The sequence below is a fragment of the Mobula birostris genome, chromosome 2 (genome assembly GCF_030028105.1).
Source record: "Mobula birostris isolate sMobBir1 chromosome 2, sMobBir1.hap1, whole genome shotgun sequence".
In the NCBI taxonomy this organism is placed as follows: domain Eukaryota; kingdom Metazoa; phylum Chordata; class Chondrichthyes; order Myliobatiformes; family Myliobatidae; genus Mobula; species Mobula birostris.
In genome coordinates, this window is record NC_092371.1 from 245800381 (window position 1) to 245818484 (window position 18104).

At 42.8% G+C, this 18104-nt stretch overlaps 1 protein-coding gene across 1 annotated transcript in view; it reads left to right on the top strand.

The window, feature by feature from the left end:
* The window catches only part of LOC140210448 (four and a half LIM domains protein 2-like), a 40219-nt gene extending 22434 nt beyond the window's left edge, over nucleotides 1–17785 (top strand). The window contains exons 4-6 of the mRNA XM_072279418.1: nucleotides 10665–10834; nucleotides 12135–12321; nucleotides 17634–17785. Coding sequence (XP_072135519.1) covers nucleotides 10665–10834; nucleotides 12135–12321; nucleotides 17634–17785 — 509 coding nt within the window. The remainder of the gene's footprint in view (nucleotides 1–10664; nucleotides 10835–12134; nucleotides 12322–17633) is intronic.
* Nucleotides 17786–18104: the final 319 nt, after the last annotated feature.

Below are 18104 nucleotides of genomic sequence, written 5' to 3' on the forward strand. Positions count from 1 at the left end.
CTTTATTGCTGCATGGGTGCTATGGTAATTGGGGGCGCTGTTTCACTCGATCAACTGGAGAAACAAGCTGTATTCAAAACTATACAGAGAAAGAAAAGCAGCTGCAATTTGTATGTCAAATTTCAGTTAATTTCTTGGTGGTGCTTTTGTAATAAGTACCAACTCAGTGTCACCCCGTGTATGTCTAATTTCATAAAGCAACATAGATACTATCTTTTTGCCTAATGAAGGCTTCAAACATAATGCCTTCTCACACTGTTTCTTATCCTGACAAACAATTAACATATTCCCTCATCTCAAAGTACGAAGACAATCTATATTCCCTATAGCAGATTTCAGCCCTCTAGTTAATGGGATTTATGGAAGAAGGTTGTTCCGGTACAAATTTAAATAATACCTTAATGTCTTCCTTAACAAGAAAAAATCTGCAGAAGCTGGAAACCTGAGCAACACACACCAAAATCATGGAGGAACTCAGCAGGCCAAGCAGCATCTACGGAAAAAGTACAACTGATGTTTTGGCCCGAACGTCGACTGTACTTTTTTTCCATAGGTGCTGCCTGGCCTGCTGAGCTCCTCCAGCATTTTGTGTGTGTTGCTTAATGTCTTCCTTCCTTTATTTCAAAAAATCCTGCCATTCCTCTCCATCACTAGAAATCAGTCCAATATTATGTTTCTTTTTCTGCTTTCCAGATCTAAATTCAATTTCATTCCAACCTCCCACTGCCAACCGGCAATCTCCTGAACCCTCCATTTCTGGTTCCTTTACCAGATCCTCTGCACTATCTGAACCTACACTTCTTGCCAACATCCCCACACCAATCACAGTCCAGTGCCAGCAACCGCCACTCCGAGCCGAGCCCAGGCAACTGTTCTTTTGAAGGCTGCTCCTCTACCTCTCCCGCGTCCCTAGGTTCAATTCCTGCCACTGGGATGTCTTAAAAAGGTGCCTGTTCATGGTGACGCATGCTTGGTGCTGGCTCAGAGGAAGAGTTCATTTCAGGAGATGGGGTAAAGTGCTGGCTCCTAGAAAATTATTAGTTATTGATTGATTTGTCACTGGAAGATTAGCGGTACTTGTGGCAGCCCCCAGCAGTATCCGCAGGCTGTGTTGGTCATTGATGCAAACAGAGCATTTCACAGCTTGTTTCGATGTACATGTGACAAACAATGCTGTTCTTTGGTCTAAGAATTTCAATTGAATTGAGCAGGATCGACCCCAAAAAACAGAAAACAGTGAGTTATGGTGAGAGGATCGTTTTCACACCTAGAAGATGTTAAAACTGGGGTTCCGCAGCGATCAGATCTGCGGCCGCTGCTGTTTTTAATTTACATTAATAATTTGGATAAGCGCATAACAAATAAACTAGTAAATGTGCTGATGACACAAAATTAGGGGGCAGGCTGTTAACATTCAGGCAGCAGAATCAACACAAATCTAAACAAAATCCAGATGTAGGCAAATAAATGACAGATGAACTATAATGTAAGTAAATGTAAGATATTACATATAGGAAGTAGAAACATTAGATATAAATATATGGGGGGGGGTCTTGACTTAGAAAGTGCACTGCATAAGAAGGATTTGGGCGTCCCGGTAGACTCATCTCTCTCAACATCTAGACGATGCACAGAAGTGATTAGGAAGGCTAATAGAATGTCTGGCTCTATAATGCGCTCAATGGATTTCAAGTCTAGAGACGTTCTTGTTAAGCTTTATAATGCACTTGAGGCCACACCTTGAGTACTGTGTACCATTTGGGTCTCCATATCGTGTGAGGGATGTGAAGGCACTGGGGAGTCCAGAGAAGGGTGATGAGACTCATTCCAGGTCTGCAGGGTATGAGCTATGAAGAAAGATTGAAAGAATTAAATCTTTTTAGCATGAGTAGATGTAGAATGAGAGGAGGCACGATAGACGTGTTCAAAATCATTAAGGGTATAAGTAAGGTGGATGCCAGCTGCTACTTCAAAATTAATCCATCAGCAAGGACTTGGGGCCACAAGTGGAAACTGGTTAAGGGGAGATTTCAGACTGACATCAGGAAGCATTTCATTACACAGTGAGTTGTGGACACATGGAACAAGCTACCTAGTTGTGTATTTGAGAGTAGTACTTTAGAGACTTGCAAATCTACACTCGATAGTTATTTCAACACACTATGTGAAATGGAATTTGGCAAGTTTTGTTGGGCGTGTTCTCATCAAAAACTTCCTGATGTTCTATTGTTTAATTAAAATTACCCTTGTGTGCCCTGAACTAAATCAGCATCTTTTAAAATCATTGTGCTAGCCAGGCAACAAGAGCAGCTACTCTCGTCCTCTGTGCAGCTGAACATGTCTCCTATTAAGCATTTTGTTTTACTTCCATTCCACTTACTGGTGTTGCCATGGAAATCTGCAGTACTTATCTTTCTGTGAAATATGCTGAGCACTCAGGGTCCTTTCGTTGAAGCAGTCTGTCATTGCCGTGATATTGCCCTCAGTCACAGATCTTCTCTTAGCCAAGCTGCAAATTACCACTTCTCCCTAAGCTTTTTAAACCTCTCAATGGTCAGGGACTGGAGAACATCACAGAATTGCTTTCATTTCACAAACTTGCTTGAGCTCTCAGTTCTTTTTCTGTCACTCTCTTAAATTTAAATGATCTCCCTCAAAAGATAATTGGAAGGTCAGCTTTTTGAACTACGCTCCAAAACTGTGGAACTGAATACCAAAAACTCTGAGGGATGCAAGCTCAGCTGACACTTTTAAATGCCAGCTCAAAACCTATTTAGTATTCCTTTTAACTAACATATTTTTGTCTTTTGTTTCCACGTTTGCACTTTATCCCATTGTAAAGCACTTTGAGCGACATCAGCTGTATGAAAAGTGCTCCATAAATTATTATTTATAAATTTGCCCTCCATCTATCCTACAACAGTTAAACATACCATTAGATTTATTAGTCACATCTATTCCCGGGGAACTACATCTGCATGAAGTGCATCCAGCTGCAGCTCCTTGAAGACCACGTTAGGGATCTGGAGCAGCAGCTGGATGACCTTCGGCTTGTACGGGAGAGTGAGGAGATAATTGATCAAAGTTACAGGGAAGTAGTCACCCCAAAGTTGCAGGAGGTGAGTAGCTGGGTGACCGTCAAGAGAAATGGAAATAGGCCGTTAGAGCAAAGCACCACCGTGGCCATTCTCCTCAAAAACAAGTATATCGTTTTGGGTACTTTTGTGGGGGATGACCTCCCAGGAGAATTCCACGGAGACCGGGTTACAGGCACTGAGCGTGGGTCCATCATGCAGAAGGGAAAGAGGGAGAAGAGAGGAATGGTAGTGATAGGGGACTCAATAGTCAGGGGAACAGACAGGAGATTCTGTGGACATGAACGGGACTCCCGGATGGGATGTTGTCTCCCAGGTGCCAGGGTCAGAGATGTTTCATCCTCAGCACTTTGGAGGAGACTGAGAGCAGCTGGATGTCTTGGTACATATTAGTACCAATGACATAGGAAGGAAAAGCAAAGAGGTTGGGAAAAGAGAATTTAAAGAGCTAGTCAGAAGGCTGAGAAGCAGGACCTCAAGGTGATAATTTCTCTATTGTTGCCAGTGAGGGTAGAAATAGCATGATCTGGCAGATAACTGCGTGGCTGAGAAGCCAGTGCAGGGGACAAGGCTTCAGGTTCCTGGATCATTGGGATCTCTTCTAGGAGAGATATGACCTGTACAGAAGGGATTGGTTACATTTGAACCCAAGGAGGGCCAATATTCTCACCGACAGGTTTGTTAGAGCTGTTGGGGAGGGTTTAATCCAATTTGGCAAGTGGGTGAGAACTGGAAGGAAGGGACTCAGGACAGTAAACAAGCAAAGACGACATGCAGTCAGACTATCAGGAAGGGCAGTTAGATAATAGGACAAAATTGCAGCCAGCAGGGTGAGTATCAGTGCATTAGGGATGCAGAATCAAAAAGGATAGCAAATACAGTATTCAAAGTGTAATATCTCAATGCACAGAGTACAAGAAAAAAGGTGGATGATCTTAATGCACTTTTACAGATTGTTGGGTATGATATTGTGACCATCACTGGTCCGTGGCTGAAGGATGATTGTTCAGGGTTACACGTATCAGAGGGATAGGAAGGTAGGCAGAAGGGTTGGTGTGACTCAGCCAGTAAAAACTGGTGTCAAACCAGTAGAACAATGTGGTGGAGGATCAAAAGATGCTGAATCCTTGTGGGTTGAGTTTGGAAACTGCAAGGGTAAAAGGACCCTGATGGGAACCTGATGGGAATTATTTACAGGCTGGGATGCAGACCACAGATTACAACAGGAAAGAAAAAAGCTGTGTCAAAAGGGCAATGTTATGAGATTTCAACATGCAGGTCAATTGGGAAAATCAGGTTGGTAATGGATCTCAAGAGATTGAGTTTTTTGAATGCCTAAAGATGGCTTTTTAGAGTAGTTTGTCATTAAGCCTACTAGGGATCAGCTATACTGGATTGATAATAAACCAGAGGTGATTAAGGAGCTTAAGGCAAAAGAACCCTTAGGAGCCAGTGATCACAATATGATTGAGTTCAACATGAAATTTGATAGGGAGATAGTAGCTGATATACCAAAATCTGATAGCAGTATTTCAGTGGAGTAAAGGAAATTACAATGTTATGAGGGAGGAGTTGGTCAAAGTAAATTGGAAGGAGATGCTGCTGGCAGGGATGAGAGCAGAGCAGCAGTTGTGTGAGTTTCTGGGAAAATGAGGAAGGTGCATGATAGATGTATTCCAAAAATGAAATACTCAAATGGCAAACTCGTACGATCATGGCTGTCAAAGGGAGTCCAAGCTAATGTAATAGCAAAAAAGAGTGCATTAAACAATGCAAAAATTAGCATGAAAATTGAGGATTGGGAAGCTTTTAAAAACCTACTGAAAGAATCATTAGGAGGGAAACAATGAAATATGAAAACAAGCTAGCAAACAATATCAAAGTGGATAGTCAAAGCTTTTCCAAGTGTGTAAAAGATGAGAGATGTGAGTGGACATAGGACCGCTATGTGGCCAGAGAAATAATAAGGGGACAAGGAGATGGCTGATGAACTAAATTAGTACTTTGTATCAGTCTTCACTGTGGAAGGCACCAGCAGTGTGCCAGATGTTGAAGGGTGTGAGGGAAGAGAAGTCAGTGCTGTCACTATTGCAAGAGAGAAGGTGCTCAAAAAGCTGAAAAAACTAAAGATAAGTCACCCGGACCAGGTGAACTGCACCCCAGGGTTCTGAAAGAGGTAGCAGTAGAGATTGTGGAGGCATTTGAAATGATCTTTCAAAATATTTGGAATCTGGCATGACGTCAGAGGACTGGAAATTGCAAATGTCACTCCACTCTTTAAGAAAGGAGGAAAGCAGCAGAAAGGAAATTATAGACCAGTTAGCCTGATCTAAGTGGTTGGGAAGATGTTGGAGTCAATTGTTAAGGATGAGGTTATGGAGTAATTGGTACACAGGACAAGACAGGACAAAGTCAGCATGGTTTCCTTAAGGGAAAATCTTCCCTGATGTACCTTTGGAATTCTTTGAGGAGATTACAAGTACATTTGTAGTATAGATAAAGGGGATGCAGTGAATATTCTATATCTGGACTTCCAGAAGGCATTTGACAAGGTACCAAACGTGAGGCTGTTTACCTAGTTAAGAGCCCATGGTATTACAGGGAAGTTACTAGCATGGTTAGAGCATTGGCTGATTGGTAGGAGGCAGTGAGTGGGAATAAAAGGATCTTTTTCCACCTAAGTGGTGTTCCTTAGTGGTCGGTGTGGGATCAATTCTTTTTATGCTGTATATAAATGATTTAGATGATGGAATAGATGGCTTTGTTGCCAAGTTTGCAGATGATATGAAGATTGGTGGAGGGGCAGGTAGTGTTGGGGAATTAGGCAGGCTGCAGAAGAACTTAGACTAGGAGAATGGGCAAGAAAGTGGAAAATTAAATGCAATGTTGGAAAATGTATGGCTCTGCACTTTGGTAGAAGAAAAAAATGTGCAGACGATTTTCTAAATAGGTAGAAAATGCAAAAAACAGAGATACAAAGGGACTTGGGAATCCTTGGGCAGAACACCCTAAAGATTAACTTGCAGGTTGAGTCAGTGGTAAAGGCGGCAAATGCAATGTTAGCATTCATTTCAAGAGGTCTGGGATACAAGATCAGGGATGTGATGCTGAGACTTTATAAGACACTGGTGAGGCCTCACCTTGAGTATTGTGAACAGTCTTGGACTCATCTAAGATAAAATGTGCTGGCATTGGAGAGGGTCCCCGAGGCAATTCACAAGGACAATTTCGGGAATGAAAGGGTTATCATACGAGAAACGTTTGTTGGCTCTGGGTCTGCACTCACTGGAATTCAGAAGGATGGGGGAGATCTCATTGAAACCTTTTTGAATGTTGAAAGGTCTAGACAGAGTAGATGCGGAAAGGATGTTTCCCATGGTGGGGAGTCTAGGACAAGAGGACACAGCCTCGGAATAGAGGAGTATCTATTGAAAACAGATGTAGAGAAGTTTCTTCAGCATTTGTGAAGTTGTTACCCCAGTCAGCTGTGGAGGCCAAGTGCTTGGGTGTATTTAAGGCAGGAACTGACAGGTTCTTGATTGGACACGGCATCAAAGGTTATGGGAAGAAGGCCAGAGAGATGTGCAGGATTTGGGCTGAGGAGGGGAGAGAAGGATCCGCCATGATTGAATAGTGGAGCTGATGCAATGGGCCAAATGGCCTAATTCTGCTGCTCTGTCTTATGGTCTTATATACAGTACATTGAAACAAACAATGAAATGTGTCATTTGCATTAACAACAAACATGATTTGTGGATGACATAAAACATAGAAAACCTACAGCACAGTACAGGCCCTTCGGCCCTCAAAGTTGTGCCGACCATGTCCCTACCTCAGAAATTACTTACCCATAGCCCTCTATTTTTCTAAGCTCCATGTACCTATCTAAACATCTCTTAAAAGACCCTTCGTATCCGCCTCCACCACCGTTGCCAGCAGCCCATTCCACACACTCACCACTCTCTGTGTAAAAAAAAACTAACTTACTCCTGACATCTCCTGTGTACCTACTCCCCAGCACCTTAAACCTGTGTCCTCTTGTGACAACTATCTCAGCCCTGGGAAAAAGCCTCTGGCTATCCACACGATCAATGCCTCTCATCATCTTATACACCTCTATCAGGTCACCTCTCATCCTCCGTCGCTCCAAGGAGAAAAGGTTGAGTTCACTCAACCTATTCTCATAAGGCATGCTCCCCAATCCAGGCAACATCCTTGTAAATCTCCTCTGCACCCTTTCTATGGCTTCCACGTCCTTCCTGTAGTGAGGCAACCAGAACTGAGCACCATGACAGTTGAGGACAGCCCACAACTGTCACCATGCTGGCAACACCAACGTAGCACGTTCATCATGTTCAACAGATGAACATACAGATAACATACAAGAAGACACTTCCACATCTTACTCCACTACCTCCCACTAGGGGGCACCAGCCCTCATCCTCGGGGCCTGCTGACCACAGGGATCGCTAATCTTCATCCTCAGTATTGCCAGCCTGACCTCTGTCCTCAGGTCACTGGATTCAGACATCTGGACATGGAGTCTGACATCAGGCCACCCTCGTGCCTCTGGATCTCCAGATGAATAATCTGCATTTCATTTTCAAACAAAGGAAAACATACACAAAATGTTCCGCAGGTCAGGCAGCATCTATGGAGGGGAATGAACAATCAAGGTATTGGTAAAACCATATTTAATGGACACCCATTGGTGCCCTGAGATGGTGGTTATGTTGCCACCTCACTGAAATTTCTTCAGATTGATACCTGCTTCTGCCAAAAAATATCCAGATCAAAACAGAAAATTTCTGCTACTAACATCACCCTGAAGCTACAAGAGTCATAGAGCACTGCAGCACCAAAATAGATCCTTCAGCCTATCTAGTCCGTGCCAAAATGTTCTTCTACCTAGTTCTATTGATCCGCACCCGGGTCATATCCCTCCATACCCCTCCCGTCCAAGTACCTAGCCAAATTTCTCTTGAATGTTGAAATCAAACCCGTGTCCACTGGTAGCTGGTTCCACACTCTCACCACCCTCTGACGAAGAAGCTCCCCCCTCAGCTTCCCCTCAAATATTTCACCTTTCACCCTTAACTTAGTGGTTAGCACAACACCATTACAGCTCGGGGTGTTGGAGTCCAGCCCCAGCAGCCTCTTATGTCCTCCTCGTGGTATACGTGGGTTTTCTCCAGGTGCTCCAGCTTCCTCCCATAGTCCAAGGATGTACCAGGTAGGTTATAGCCTACTGTCCTGTGATTAGGTTAGAGTTAAACCACGTGTCACAAAAAACTGTGGGTCAATTGTTTAAAAAAAAATAACCAGATGGCTTGAGTCACAAAAATAAATTGAGGTGCTTTTATTTACCTCAAAACAAGACAAAAACTGGGGGAAAGAAAAACAATATATATATATATATATCCCACAAACTAAACACAAAAGAAAACTAACCCCAAAGCCTTGGTAACCTGAGGCTTATAACTGCTAAGCCCCTCCCCCTAGACCAACCAAAAGCTAATTAACTCAATTATCCAATTAAAGATGGTATCCTCCACCATCAGCACACCTGTGCAGGTTGCTGCTGCCTCTGTTTGAGACAGCTCCATGCAGCAGCTCTGGTTCAGACCCAGTCACTATTACTGCTGGGGATGAGTGTTTTACTGAGTGCACCATGTGCCGTCTGTAGTCAGTGACAGGCCTTCAAGGGTTACTAGGTGGTGCAGCTCATAGAGCCAGAAGAACCCATTCTGCCCTGTATCTGTAAATAAATAGATAGAAAGATAGGGCACAATAGAGACCCATAACCTCTGGTCGTAGTCTCACCCAGCCTCAGTGAAAAAGCCCGCTTGGATTTATCCTATCTATGCCCCTCATTAAACACATGTGTTAGTAAGGAAGAGAGACCTCTAGATGATTATTAGATTGTTATGATCTCATATTGTAATGCAATATTCAGATTTTATCACAAGCCTTTGTAAGTTTGCCGTCATTCGTAGTACTGATGTGTATTGCTTCAAATGGATTGCCTACTGTGAGGTGCCATGGTAACGCTGCAGTTAGAATGATGCTATTACAGTTCGGGGCGTCGGAGGCTGGAGCTCATTTTTGACGTTCTCTGTAAGCAGTTTGTACGTACTGTCCTGTGAGTGTGTGAGTTTCCTCCGGGTCTTCTGGTTTCCTTTCATAGCCTAAAGATGTTCTGGTTAGTAGATTAACTGATGATTGTAAATTGTCCTGTGACTAAGCTCAATAGACAATAGACAATAGGTGCAGGAGTAGGCCTTTCGGCCCTTCGAGCCAGCAGCGCCATTCACTGTGATCATGGCTGATCATCCACAATCAGTATCCAGTTCCTGCCTTATCCCCATAACCTTTGATTCTGCTATCTTTAGGAGCTCGATCCATCTCTTTCTTGAAAGCATCCAGAGACTTGGCCTCCACAGCCTTCTGGGGCAGAGCATTCCATATATCCACCACTCTCTGGGTGAAAAAGTTTTTCCTCAACTCCGTTCTAAATGGCCAACCCCTTATTTTTAAACTGTGGCCTCTGGTTCTGGACTCACCCATCAGCGGGAACATGCTTCCTGCCTGCAGCGTGTCCAATCCCTTAATAATCTTATATGTTTCAATCAGATCCCCTCATCCTTCTAAATTCCAGAGTATACAAGCCCAGTCACTCCAATCTTTCAACATATGACAGTTCTGCCATCCCGGAAATTAACCTTGTGAACCTACGCTGCACTCCCTCAATAGCAAGAATGTCCTTCCTCAAATTTGGAGACCAAAACTGCACACAGTACTTCAGGTGTGGTCTCACCAGGGCCCTGTACAGCTGCAGAAGGACCTCTTTGCTCCTATACTCAATTCCCCTTGTTATGAAGGCCAGCATGCCATTAGCTTTCTTCACTGCCTGCTGTACCTGCATGCTTGCTTTCAGTGACTGATGTACAAGAACACCTAGATCGCGTGTTAAGTTGCTGGGTGGTAGGGCTCATTGGGCTGTAAGAGCCTATTCTGCACTGTATCTCTAAATAAGTACTAAATAATTTTCAGTTCCTGAGATCAGAAGTATGCTTCTTGCTCTTCATTACTAACAGAAACTCAATTTTTTAGTTATCTCCCTTCACCCTGATATTACATGTGTGGAGTGATGAATCAGTGAATCACAAGTGGGCAGTGTTCCTCATTAACTTTCAGCTTGTCGATGCGTGGCACACATATTCATTCATGTTACGCCATGCATATCAGAGTGAGCTTTGAATTCACCTTATGTACAGCCAGTCCTGTGCCCGCATCACTTTATGGACGTGCAATCAATCTAATTAACTATCTGACGTATTTATATTTATTGTGTTTTTGTTATGATTGTGCTCTTTATCTTATTGTGTGTTATTCTTTTGTGCTGCATCCTATCCAGAGTAAAAATTATTTTGTTCTCCTTTATGCTTGTGAACTGGAAATGACAGTAAACAAATTTGAATTCTGAATTCAACGCTCTGTAAGTTGCTCCAGATTCCAGCATCCGCATTCTGAAAATACGGTGCATTTTGAATTCTGTTTTACTGACAGGGTCTCGTAAAGTGGAATACAAGGGAAACATCTGGCATGAAGCATGCTTTGTCTGTGAACACTGCCGGCAGTCAATAGGAACCAGGACTTTTATTACTAAGGAAAATAATAACTACTGCGTATCCTGCTATGAGAAGCAGTTTGCACACTCCTGCTCGTCCTGCAAGAAGGTACAGAGTTCTGTTAAATGTGGTCATTACCTTCTTTTTAATCTGAGGATGTCGTTGAACAGAGATGTGGAGGATTTTCTTTAGCCAGAGGGTGGTGAATCTGTGAAATTCATTGCCACAGACAGCCACAGAGGCCAAGTCTTTGGGTATATTGAAAGTGAAGATTGATAGGTTCTTGATTAGTAAGGATGTCAAGGCAAGAATGCGGGAGAATGGTGTTCAGAGAGATAATAAATCACCTATCATAGACTGGTGGAACAGACTTGATGGGCTGAGTGGCCTAACCCTCTCTTATGGCTAACTGTTTATTCCCCACTATAGATACTGCTTGATGCTGATGTACTGAGTTACTCTAGAATTTTGTATGTGTTGTTCAAGATTTTCGGTGTCTGCAGAATCTCTTGTGTTCACAATTTACAGGAGGGAACTGCAGAGGGATCATTAGCATTTATTAGGTTTCATTAAAGGTGTCTTCATTTAATATGAGATTCAAAAACAAACTTCTGATTATGCACAATTCCATCAGAATAGCATTTGTGGGAGGCTATCATTTTCCAACTTACACCCAGGACTAAGCTTGAACAAAAAATCCTGCAACCCAGAGGTGAACGAATTACCAATTGTTGCTATGCACACACCGTGTCACTGGAGCAGATCCCACCACGCCATGGGAGCAGGTCTTTAAAAATAAAAAGAACAAGCTATGAAAACTTCCCACAAAGTATTAACACATTCTAAACTCACTCACCGCTTTTTTTTAGATACAGGAGTGTGGTCTTCGGCTGCTGTATCCAATCTACTTCAAAGTTGAACATGTTGTGCATTCAGAGATGCTCTTCTGCACACCACTGTTATAATGTGTGGTTATTTGGGTTATTGTTCCTTCCTGTCAGCTTGAATGTTTGGCCATTCTCCTCTGACCTCTCTTATTAACAAGGCATTTTCGCCCACAGATCTGCCGTTCACTGGATGTTTTTTGTTTTTCACACCATTCTCTGTGATCTCTAGAGATGGTTATGTGTGAAAATTCCAAGAGATCAGCAGTTTCTGAGATACTCAAACCACCCCATCTGACACCAACAATCATTCCACCATCAAAGTTGCTTAGATCATGTTTCTTCCCCATTCTGATGTTTGGTCAGAACATCAGCTGACCCTCTTGACCATGTCTGCATGCTTTTGTGCATTGAGTTGCTGCTATATGATTGACTGATTGGATATTTGCATTAATGAGTAGGTGTACATTGTACATAATACAGTGGCCACTGAGATTAGTTTTGTGTTCATCTATGTTCTTCAGCCAATAATGACTGGAGGTGTGAGTTACCATGACCGCCCATGGCACAGGAAATGCCTGCTGTGTACTGGATGCAAAATGCAGCTGGCGGGGAACCGCTTCACCTCAAGGGATGACTTCCCTTATTGCCTGGATTGTTTCACCAAACTCTACACCAAGAAGTGCGTTGCCTGTTCCCAAGCAATTGCGGGTGAGTAAGAGTGTGATTCTGTGAATATAAACCATATAAACCATATAACAATTACAGCACGGAAACAGGCCATCTCGACCCTTCTAGTCTGTGTCTAGTCCCACTGATCTGCACTCATCCCATAACCCTCCCTTCCTTTCCTGTCCATATAGTTGTCCAATTTAACTTTAAACGACAACATCGAACCTTCCTTAACCACTTCTGCCGGAAGCTCGTTCCACACAGCTACTACTCTCTGAGTAAAGAAGATCCCCCTCATGTTACCCCTAAGCTTTTGCCCTTTAACTCTCAACTCATGTCCTCTTGTTTCAATCTCCCCCACTCTCAATGGAAAAAGCCAATCCATGTCAACTCTATCTATCCCCCTCATAATTTTAAACACCTCTATCAAGTCCCCCCTCAACCTTCTACACTCCAAAGAATAAAGACCCAAATATAAAATATGTACAAAATTGTTATATTGAGTACTTAAGCAAAAACTGCTATGTGACAACATGGTGGTCCCTCAGAACTGTACTAAACTAACACCGTAAGACGTAGAGGCAGAATTAAACCATTCAGTCCATTGAGTCATTTCTGCCATTCCATCATGGTTGATTTATTATCCCTCTTAACCCCATTCTCCTGCCTTTTCCCCTTAACCTTTGATGCCCTGACTAATCAAGAATCTATCAGCGCAACCGTCTGTGGCAAAGAATTCCACAGATTCACCATCCCTCTGGCTAAAGAAATCCCTCCTCATCTCTTCATATCTGTTCTGAAAGGATAATCTTGTATTTTGAAGTTGTCCGTTCTGGCTCAAGATGCACCCTCCCCCCCCACAACCACAGGAAACATCCTCTCCATATCAGAATCAGAATCAGGTTTATTATCACTAGCATATGACGTGAAATTTGTTAGCTTAGCAGCAGCAGTTCAATGTAATACATAATCTAGCAGAGAAAAAAATAATAATATTAATAAATCAAATAAAACATAATAAATAAATAAGTAAATCAATTATGTATATTGAATGGATTTTTTAAAATATGCAAAAACAGAAATACTGTATACTGTATTAAAAAAAAGTGAGATAGTGTCCAAAACTTCAATGTCCATTTAGGAATCGGATGGCCCAGGTGAAGCTGTTCCTGAATCACTGAGTGTATGTTTCAGGCTTCTGCACCTCCTACCTGATGGTCACAGTGAGAAAAGGGCATGCTCTGGGTGCTGGAGGTCCTTAATAATGAACGCAGCCTTTCTGAGACACCGCTCCCTGAAGATGTCCTGGGTACTTTGTAGACTAGTACCCAAGATGGAGCTGACTAGATTTACAACCCTCTGCAGCTTCTTACAGTCCTGTGCAGCAGCCCCTCCATACCAGACAGTGACACAGCCTGTCTGTATCCACGGTACAACTATAGAAGTTTCTGAGTGCATTTGTTGACATGCCAAATCTCTTCAAACTCCTAATAAAGTATAGCTGCTGTCTTGCCTTCTTTATAACTACATCGATATGTTGGGGCCAGGTTAGATCCTCAGAGACCTTGACACCCAGGAACTTAAAGCCACTCACTCTCTCCACTTCTGATCCCTGTATGAGTTTTGGTATGTGTTCCTTTGTCTTACCCTTCCTGAAGTCCACAATCTGCTCTCTCGTCTTACTGACGTTGAGTGCCAGGTTGTTGCTGCGACACCACTCCACTAGTTGGCATATCTCACTCCTGTACGCCCTCTCGTCACCATCTGAGATTCTACCAACAATGATTGTAACATCAGCAAATTTATAGATGGTATTTGAGCTATGCCTAGCCACACAGTCATGGGTATAGAGAGGGCTAAGCACACACCCCTGGGGTGTGCCATTCTATCTCGGTCTTTCAATATTTGATAGGTATCAATAAGTTCCCCCTCATTTTTTTAAACTCCAGTGTGCACAGACCCAGAGCCATCAAATACTCCTTACACATTAACTCTTTCGTTCCCATGATTACTCTTGTGAAACTCCTCTGGACCCTCTCCAATGTCAGCACATCCTTATCAGATAAGGGGCACAAAACTACTCATAGAATCAAAGAACACTACAGCACAGAAACAGGTCCTTCAGCCCATCTAGTCCATGCCAATCCATTTAAACTGCCTGCACCTGGACCATCGCCCTCCATACCCCTCCTTCCATGTACCTATCCAAACTTCGCTAAAGTGTTGAAATTGAACTTGCATTCACCACTTGTGCTGGCAGCTCATTCCACACTCTCATCACCTTCTGAGTGAAGAAGTTTCCCCTCATGTTCCCCTAAAACATTTTACCTTTCACCCTTAACCCATGACCCCTGGTTGTAGTTCCACCCAACTTCAGTGGAAAAACCTTCCTTGCATTCATCCTATCTATACCCCCTCATAATTTTGTATATCTCTATCAAGTATCCCATCTGTCTTCTACTTTCTCGGGAATACATTTCTCACCTATTCTGTCTTTTTTATATAACTTAGATCCTCCAGTTCTGGCAACGTCTTTGTAAATTTTCTCTGTACTCTTTCAAACTTATTTACATCTTTTCCAAAACTGCACACAATACTCCCAATTAGGCCTCACCGATGTCTTGTTCAACTTCAGCATAACATCCCATCTCCTGTACTCAGTACTTTGATTTATAAAGGTCAATATACCAAAAGCTTCCTCAACAACCCTATCTACCTGTGACGCCACTTTCAAGGAATTACAGATCTGTATTCCCAGATGCTTTTGCTCCACAATGTCCTACTGCTCACTGTATAAGACCTACTCTGGTTGTTCTTCTTAAAGTGCAACACCTCACACTTGTCTGCATTAAATTCCATCTGCCATATTTCAGCTGATGCAGATCCCTCTGCAAGACTCTACACCCCCAGTCTTGGGTGTCATCTGCAAGTTTGCCGATCCAGTTAACCACATTATCATCCAGATCCAGATAGAGATGACAAAGAACAAAGAACCCAACATCTATCCCTGCAGTGCACCATTAGCCACAAGCCTCCAATCAGAGAGACAACCCTCTACTCCCACTCTCTGGCTTTTCCCACTAAGCCAATATCTAATCCAATTTACTACCTAACCTTGAATGCCAATCCACAGAGCCTTCTTGACCAACCTCCCATACAGGACCTTGTCAAATGCCATGCTAAAGTCCATGTAGACAACATCTACTGTCTTGCCTACATCATCTTTCCTGGTAACATCCTCAAAAAATTCTATAAGATTGGTTAGAAATGACCTACCACGCTCAAAGCTATGCTGACTATCCTGAATCAATCCCTGTTTATCCAATTACTCATATGTCCAGTCCCTTAGAATGCCTTTCAATTACTTTTCCACTATTGATGTCAGGCTTACTGGCCTATAATTTTCTGGTTTACTTTTACAGCCTTAAACAGCAGAACAAAATTAGTTATCCTCCAATCCTCTGCTGCATCACCTGTCGCTATGGATGAGTTAAACACAGTATCTCTGCTAGGGCCCCTGCAGTTTCTGCACTTGCCTCCCAAAGGGTCTGAGAGAACACCTTGTCAAACCCTAGGATCTCCCTCAAGAAACCAAAGACCTCTTCCTCTGTAATCTGAGCGGCTACAGAATGATTCACTAGAATGATTCCAGGAATGAGAGGGTTAACATATGAGGAACGTTTGTCTGCTCTTGGACTGTATTCCTTGGAGTTTAGAAGAATGAGGGGAGGACCTCATAGAAACATTTTGAATGTTGAAAGGCATGGACAGAGTGGATGTGACAAAGTTGTTTCCCATGATGGCGGAGTCTAGTACGAGAGGGCATGATTTAAGGATTGAAGGGCGCCCATTCAGAACAGAGATGCAAAGAAATTTTTTTAGCCAGAGAGTGGTGAATCTATGGAATTTGTTGCCACGGGCGGCAGTGGAGGCCAAGTCATTGGGTGTATTTAAGGCAGAGATTGATAGGTATCTGAGTAACCAGGGGATCAAAAGTTATGGTGAGAAGGCGGGGGAGTGGGACTAAATGGGAGAATGGATCAGCTCATGATAAAATGACTCGATGGGCCAAATGGCCGACTTCTGTTCCTTTATCTTATGGTCTAATCTGTATATGGTCCATAACCTACAAGAGAAAATCTGCATATGTGTGTGTGTACCTTGCTGCTGCTTTGCCTCACTTCTATACACTCTGTATCCACCTCCTGCAGAAGTCCATTTGAGATCTCTGCCATCTCTCTTGGCTCCATGCATCGACTACTATTCTGGTCTTCTGCAGGATCGATTATGTCTCTTGTAATCCTTTTGCTCTGAATACACCTGTAGAATTCCTTAGGGTTCCCCTTCAGCTTGTCTGCCCCACAGCATCCTCACGCTTTTTGTTAGCCCTCCTGATTTCTTTCTTAAGTGTTCTCTTGCATTTTTATCCTCCATAAGCACCTCATTTGTTCCTACCTGCCTGCACCTACTATGCACCTCCTTTTTTTTCTTAACCAGGAGTTCAATCTCTCGAAAAGCAAGGTTCCCTAAAACTGCTACCCCTGCCTTTTATTCTGACGGGCACATACAAGCTTTGTAATCTAAAAATTTCATTTTTAAAGGCCTCCCACTTACCAGCTTCACCTTTGCCAGAAAACAGCCTGCCCCAATCCACACTTGCCAGATTCTTTCTGGTACCATCAAAATTGGCCTTTCTCTAGTTTACAATCTCAATCCACAGACCAGATATATCTTTTTCCATATTTACTTTGAAACTAATGTCATTGTGGTCACTAGATGCAAACTGTTCCCTCACACAAACTTCTGTCTCCTGCCCTATCTCATTCCCTAATAGCAGATCCCATATTGCACACTCTTTCATTCGGACTTCTACATGCTGATTAAGGAAGCTTTCCTGAACACATTTGACAAACTCTATCCCATCTAGTCCTTTTACAATATGGGAGTCCCAGTCAATATGTTGAAAATTAAAATTTGCTGCTATAACAACCCACGGTATGTTTCTTGCAACAGTCTGCCTGCAATCTCTCTACAAATTTGTTTCTCTAAATCCCATGGACTGTTGGGTGGCCTATAATACAGCCCCATTAATGTGCTCATACCTTTGTTATTACAAACAAGAGAACATTTGCAGATGCTGTGTGTGTGAGATACCTTTCTTATTTCTCAGTTCCACCTATAAGCCCTCAGTTTGTCCAGTCTAAACTTCAACTGTTTATTCCTCTCCATAGATGCTGCCTGTCCTGCTGAGCTCCTCCAGCATCTTGTGTGTGTTTATTAAACAAAAATCAAATTTGCAATCTCATGAACATGCCAAAATGAGAATACCTCCTCTGTTCTTGTCTTTGCAGGTCTTGGAACCTCAAAGTACATCTCATTTGAGAACTGCCAATGGCACAATAACTGCTTCAAATGCAAGAACTGTGCCAGTTCCTTGGTTTGCTCTGGATTTCTCTCAAAGCATGGTGAAATCTTTTGTCCTGAATGTGGTCGAGACGTTTAGATTGAAAATTAAAATTGTGCCTGGCATTGTGGTATATTCCTAATGTTAAACATACACTCAGTGGCCATTTTATTAGATGCAGATGTGGAACCCGATGAGGTGTTCTGCTGCTGTAGCCCATCAACTTCGAAGTTCACTGCAAGTTCCAGTATTATACTCAGTAGCCACTTTATTGGGTACCTCCTATGCCTAATAAACTGGCCTCCGAATGCACATTCATGGTCTTCTGCCGTAGTCCACCCACTTCAAGGTTGGACATGTTATGCATTCAGAGATGCTCTTCTGCATACCTCTGTTGTAATGTGTGGTTATTTGAGTT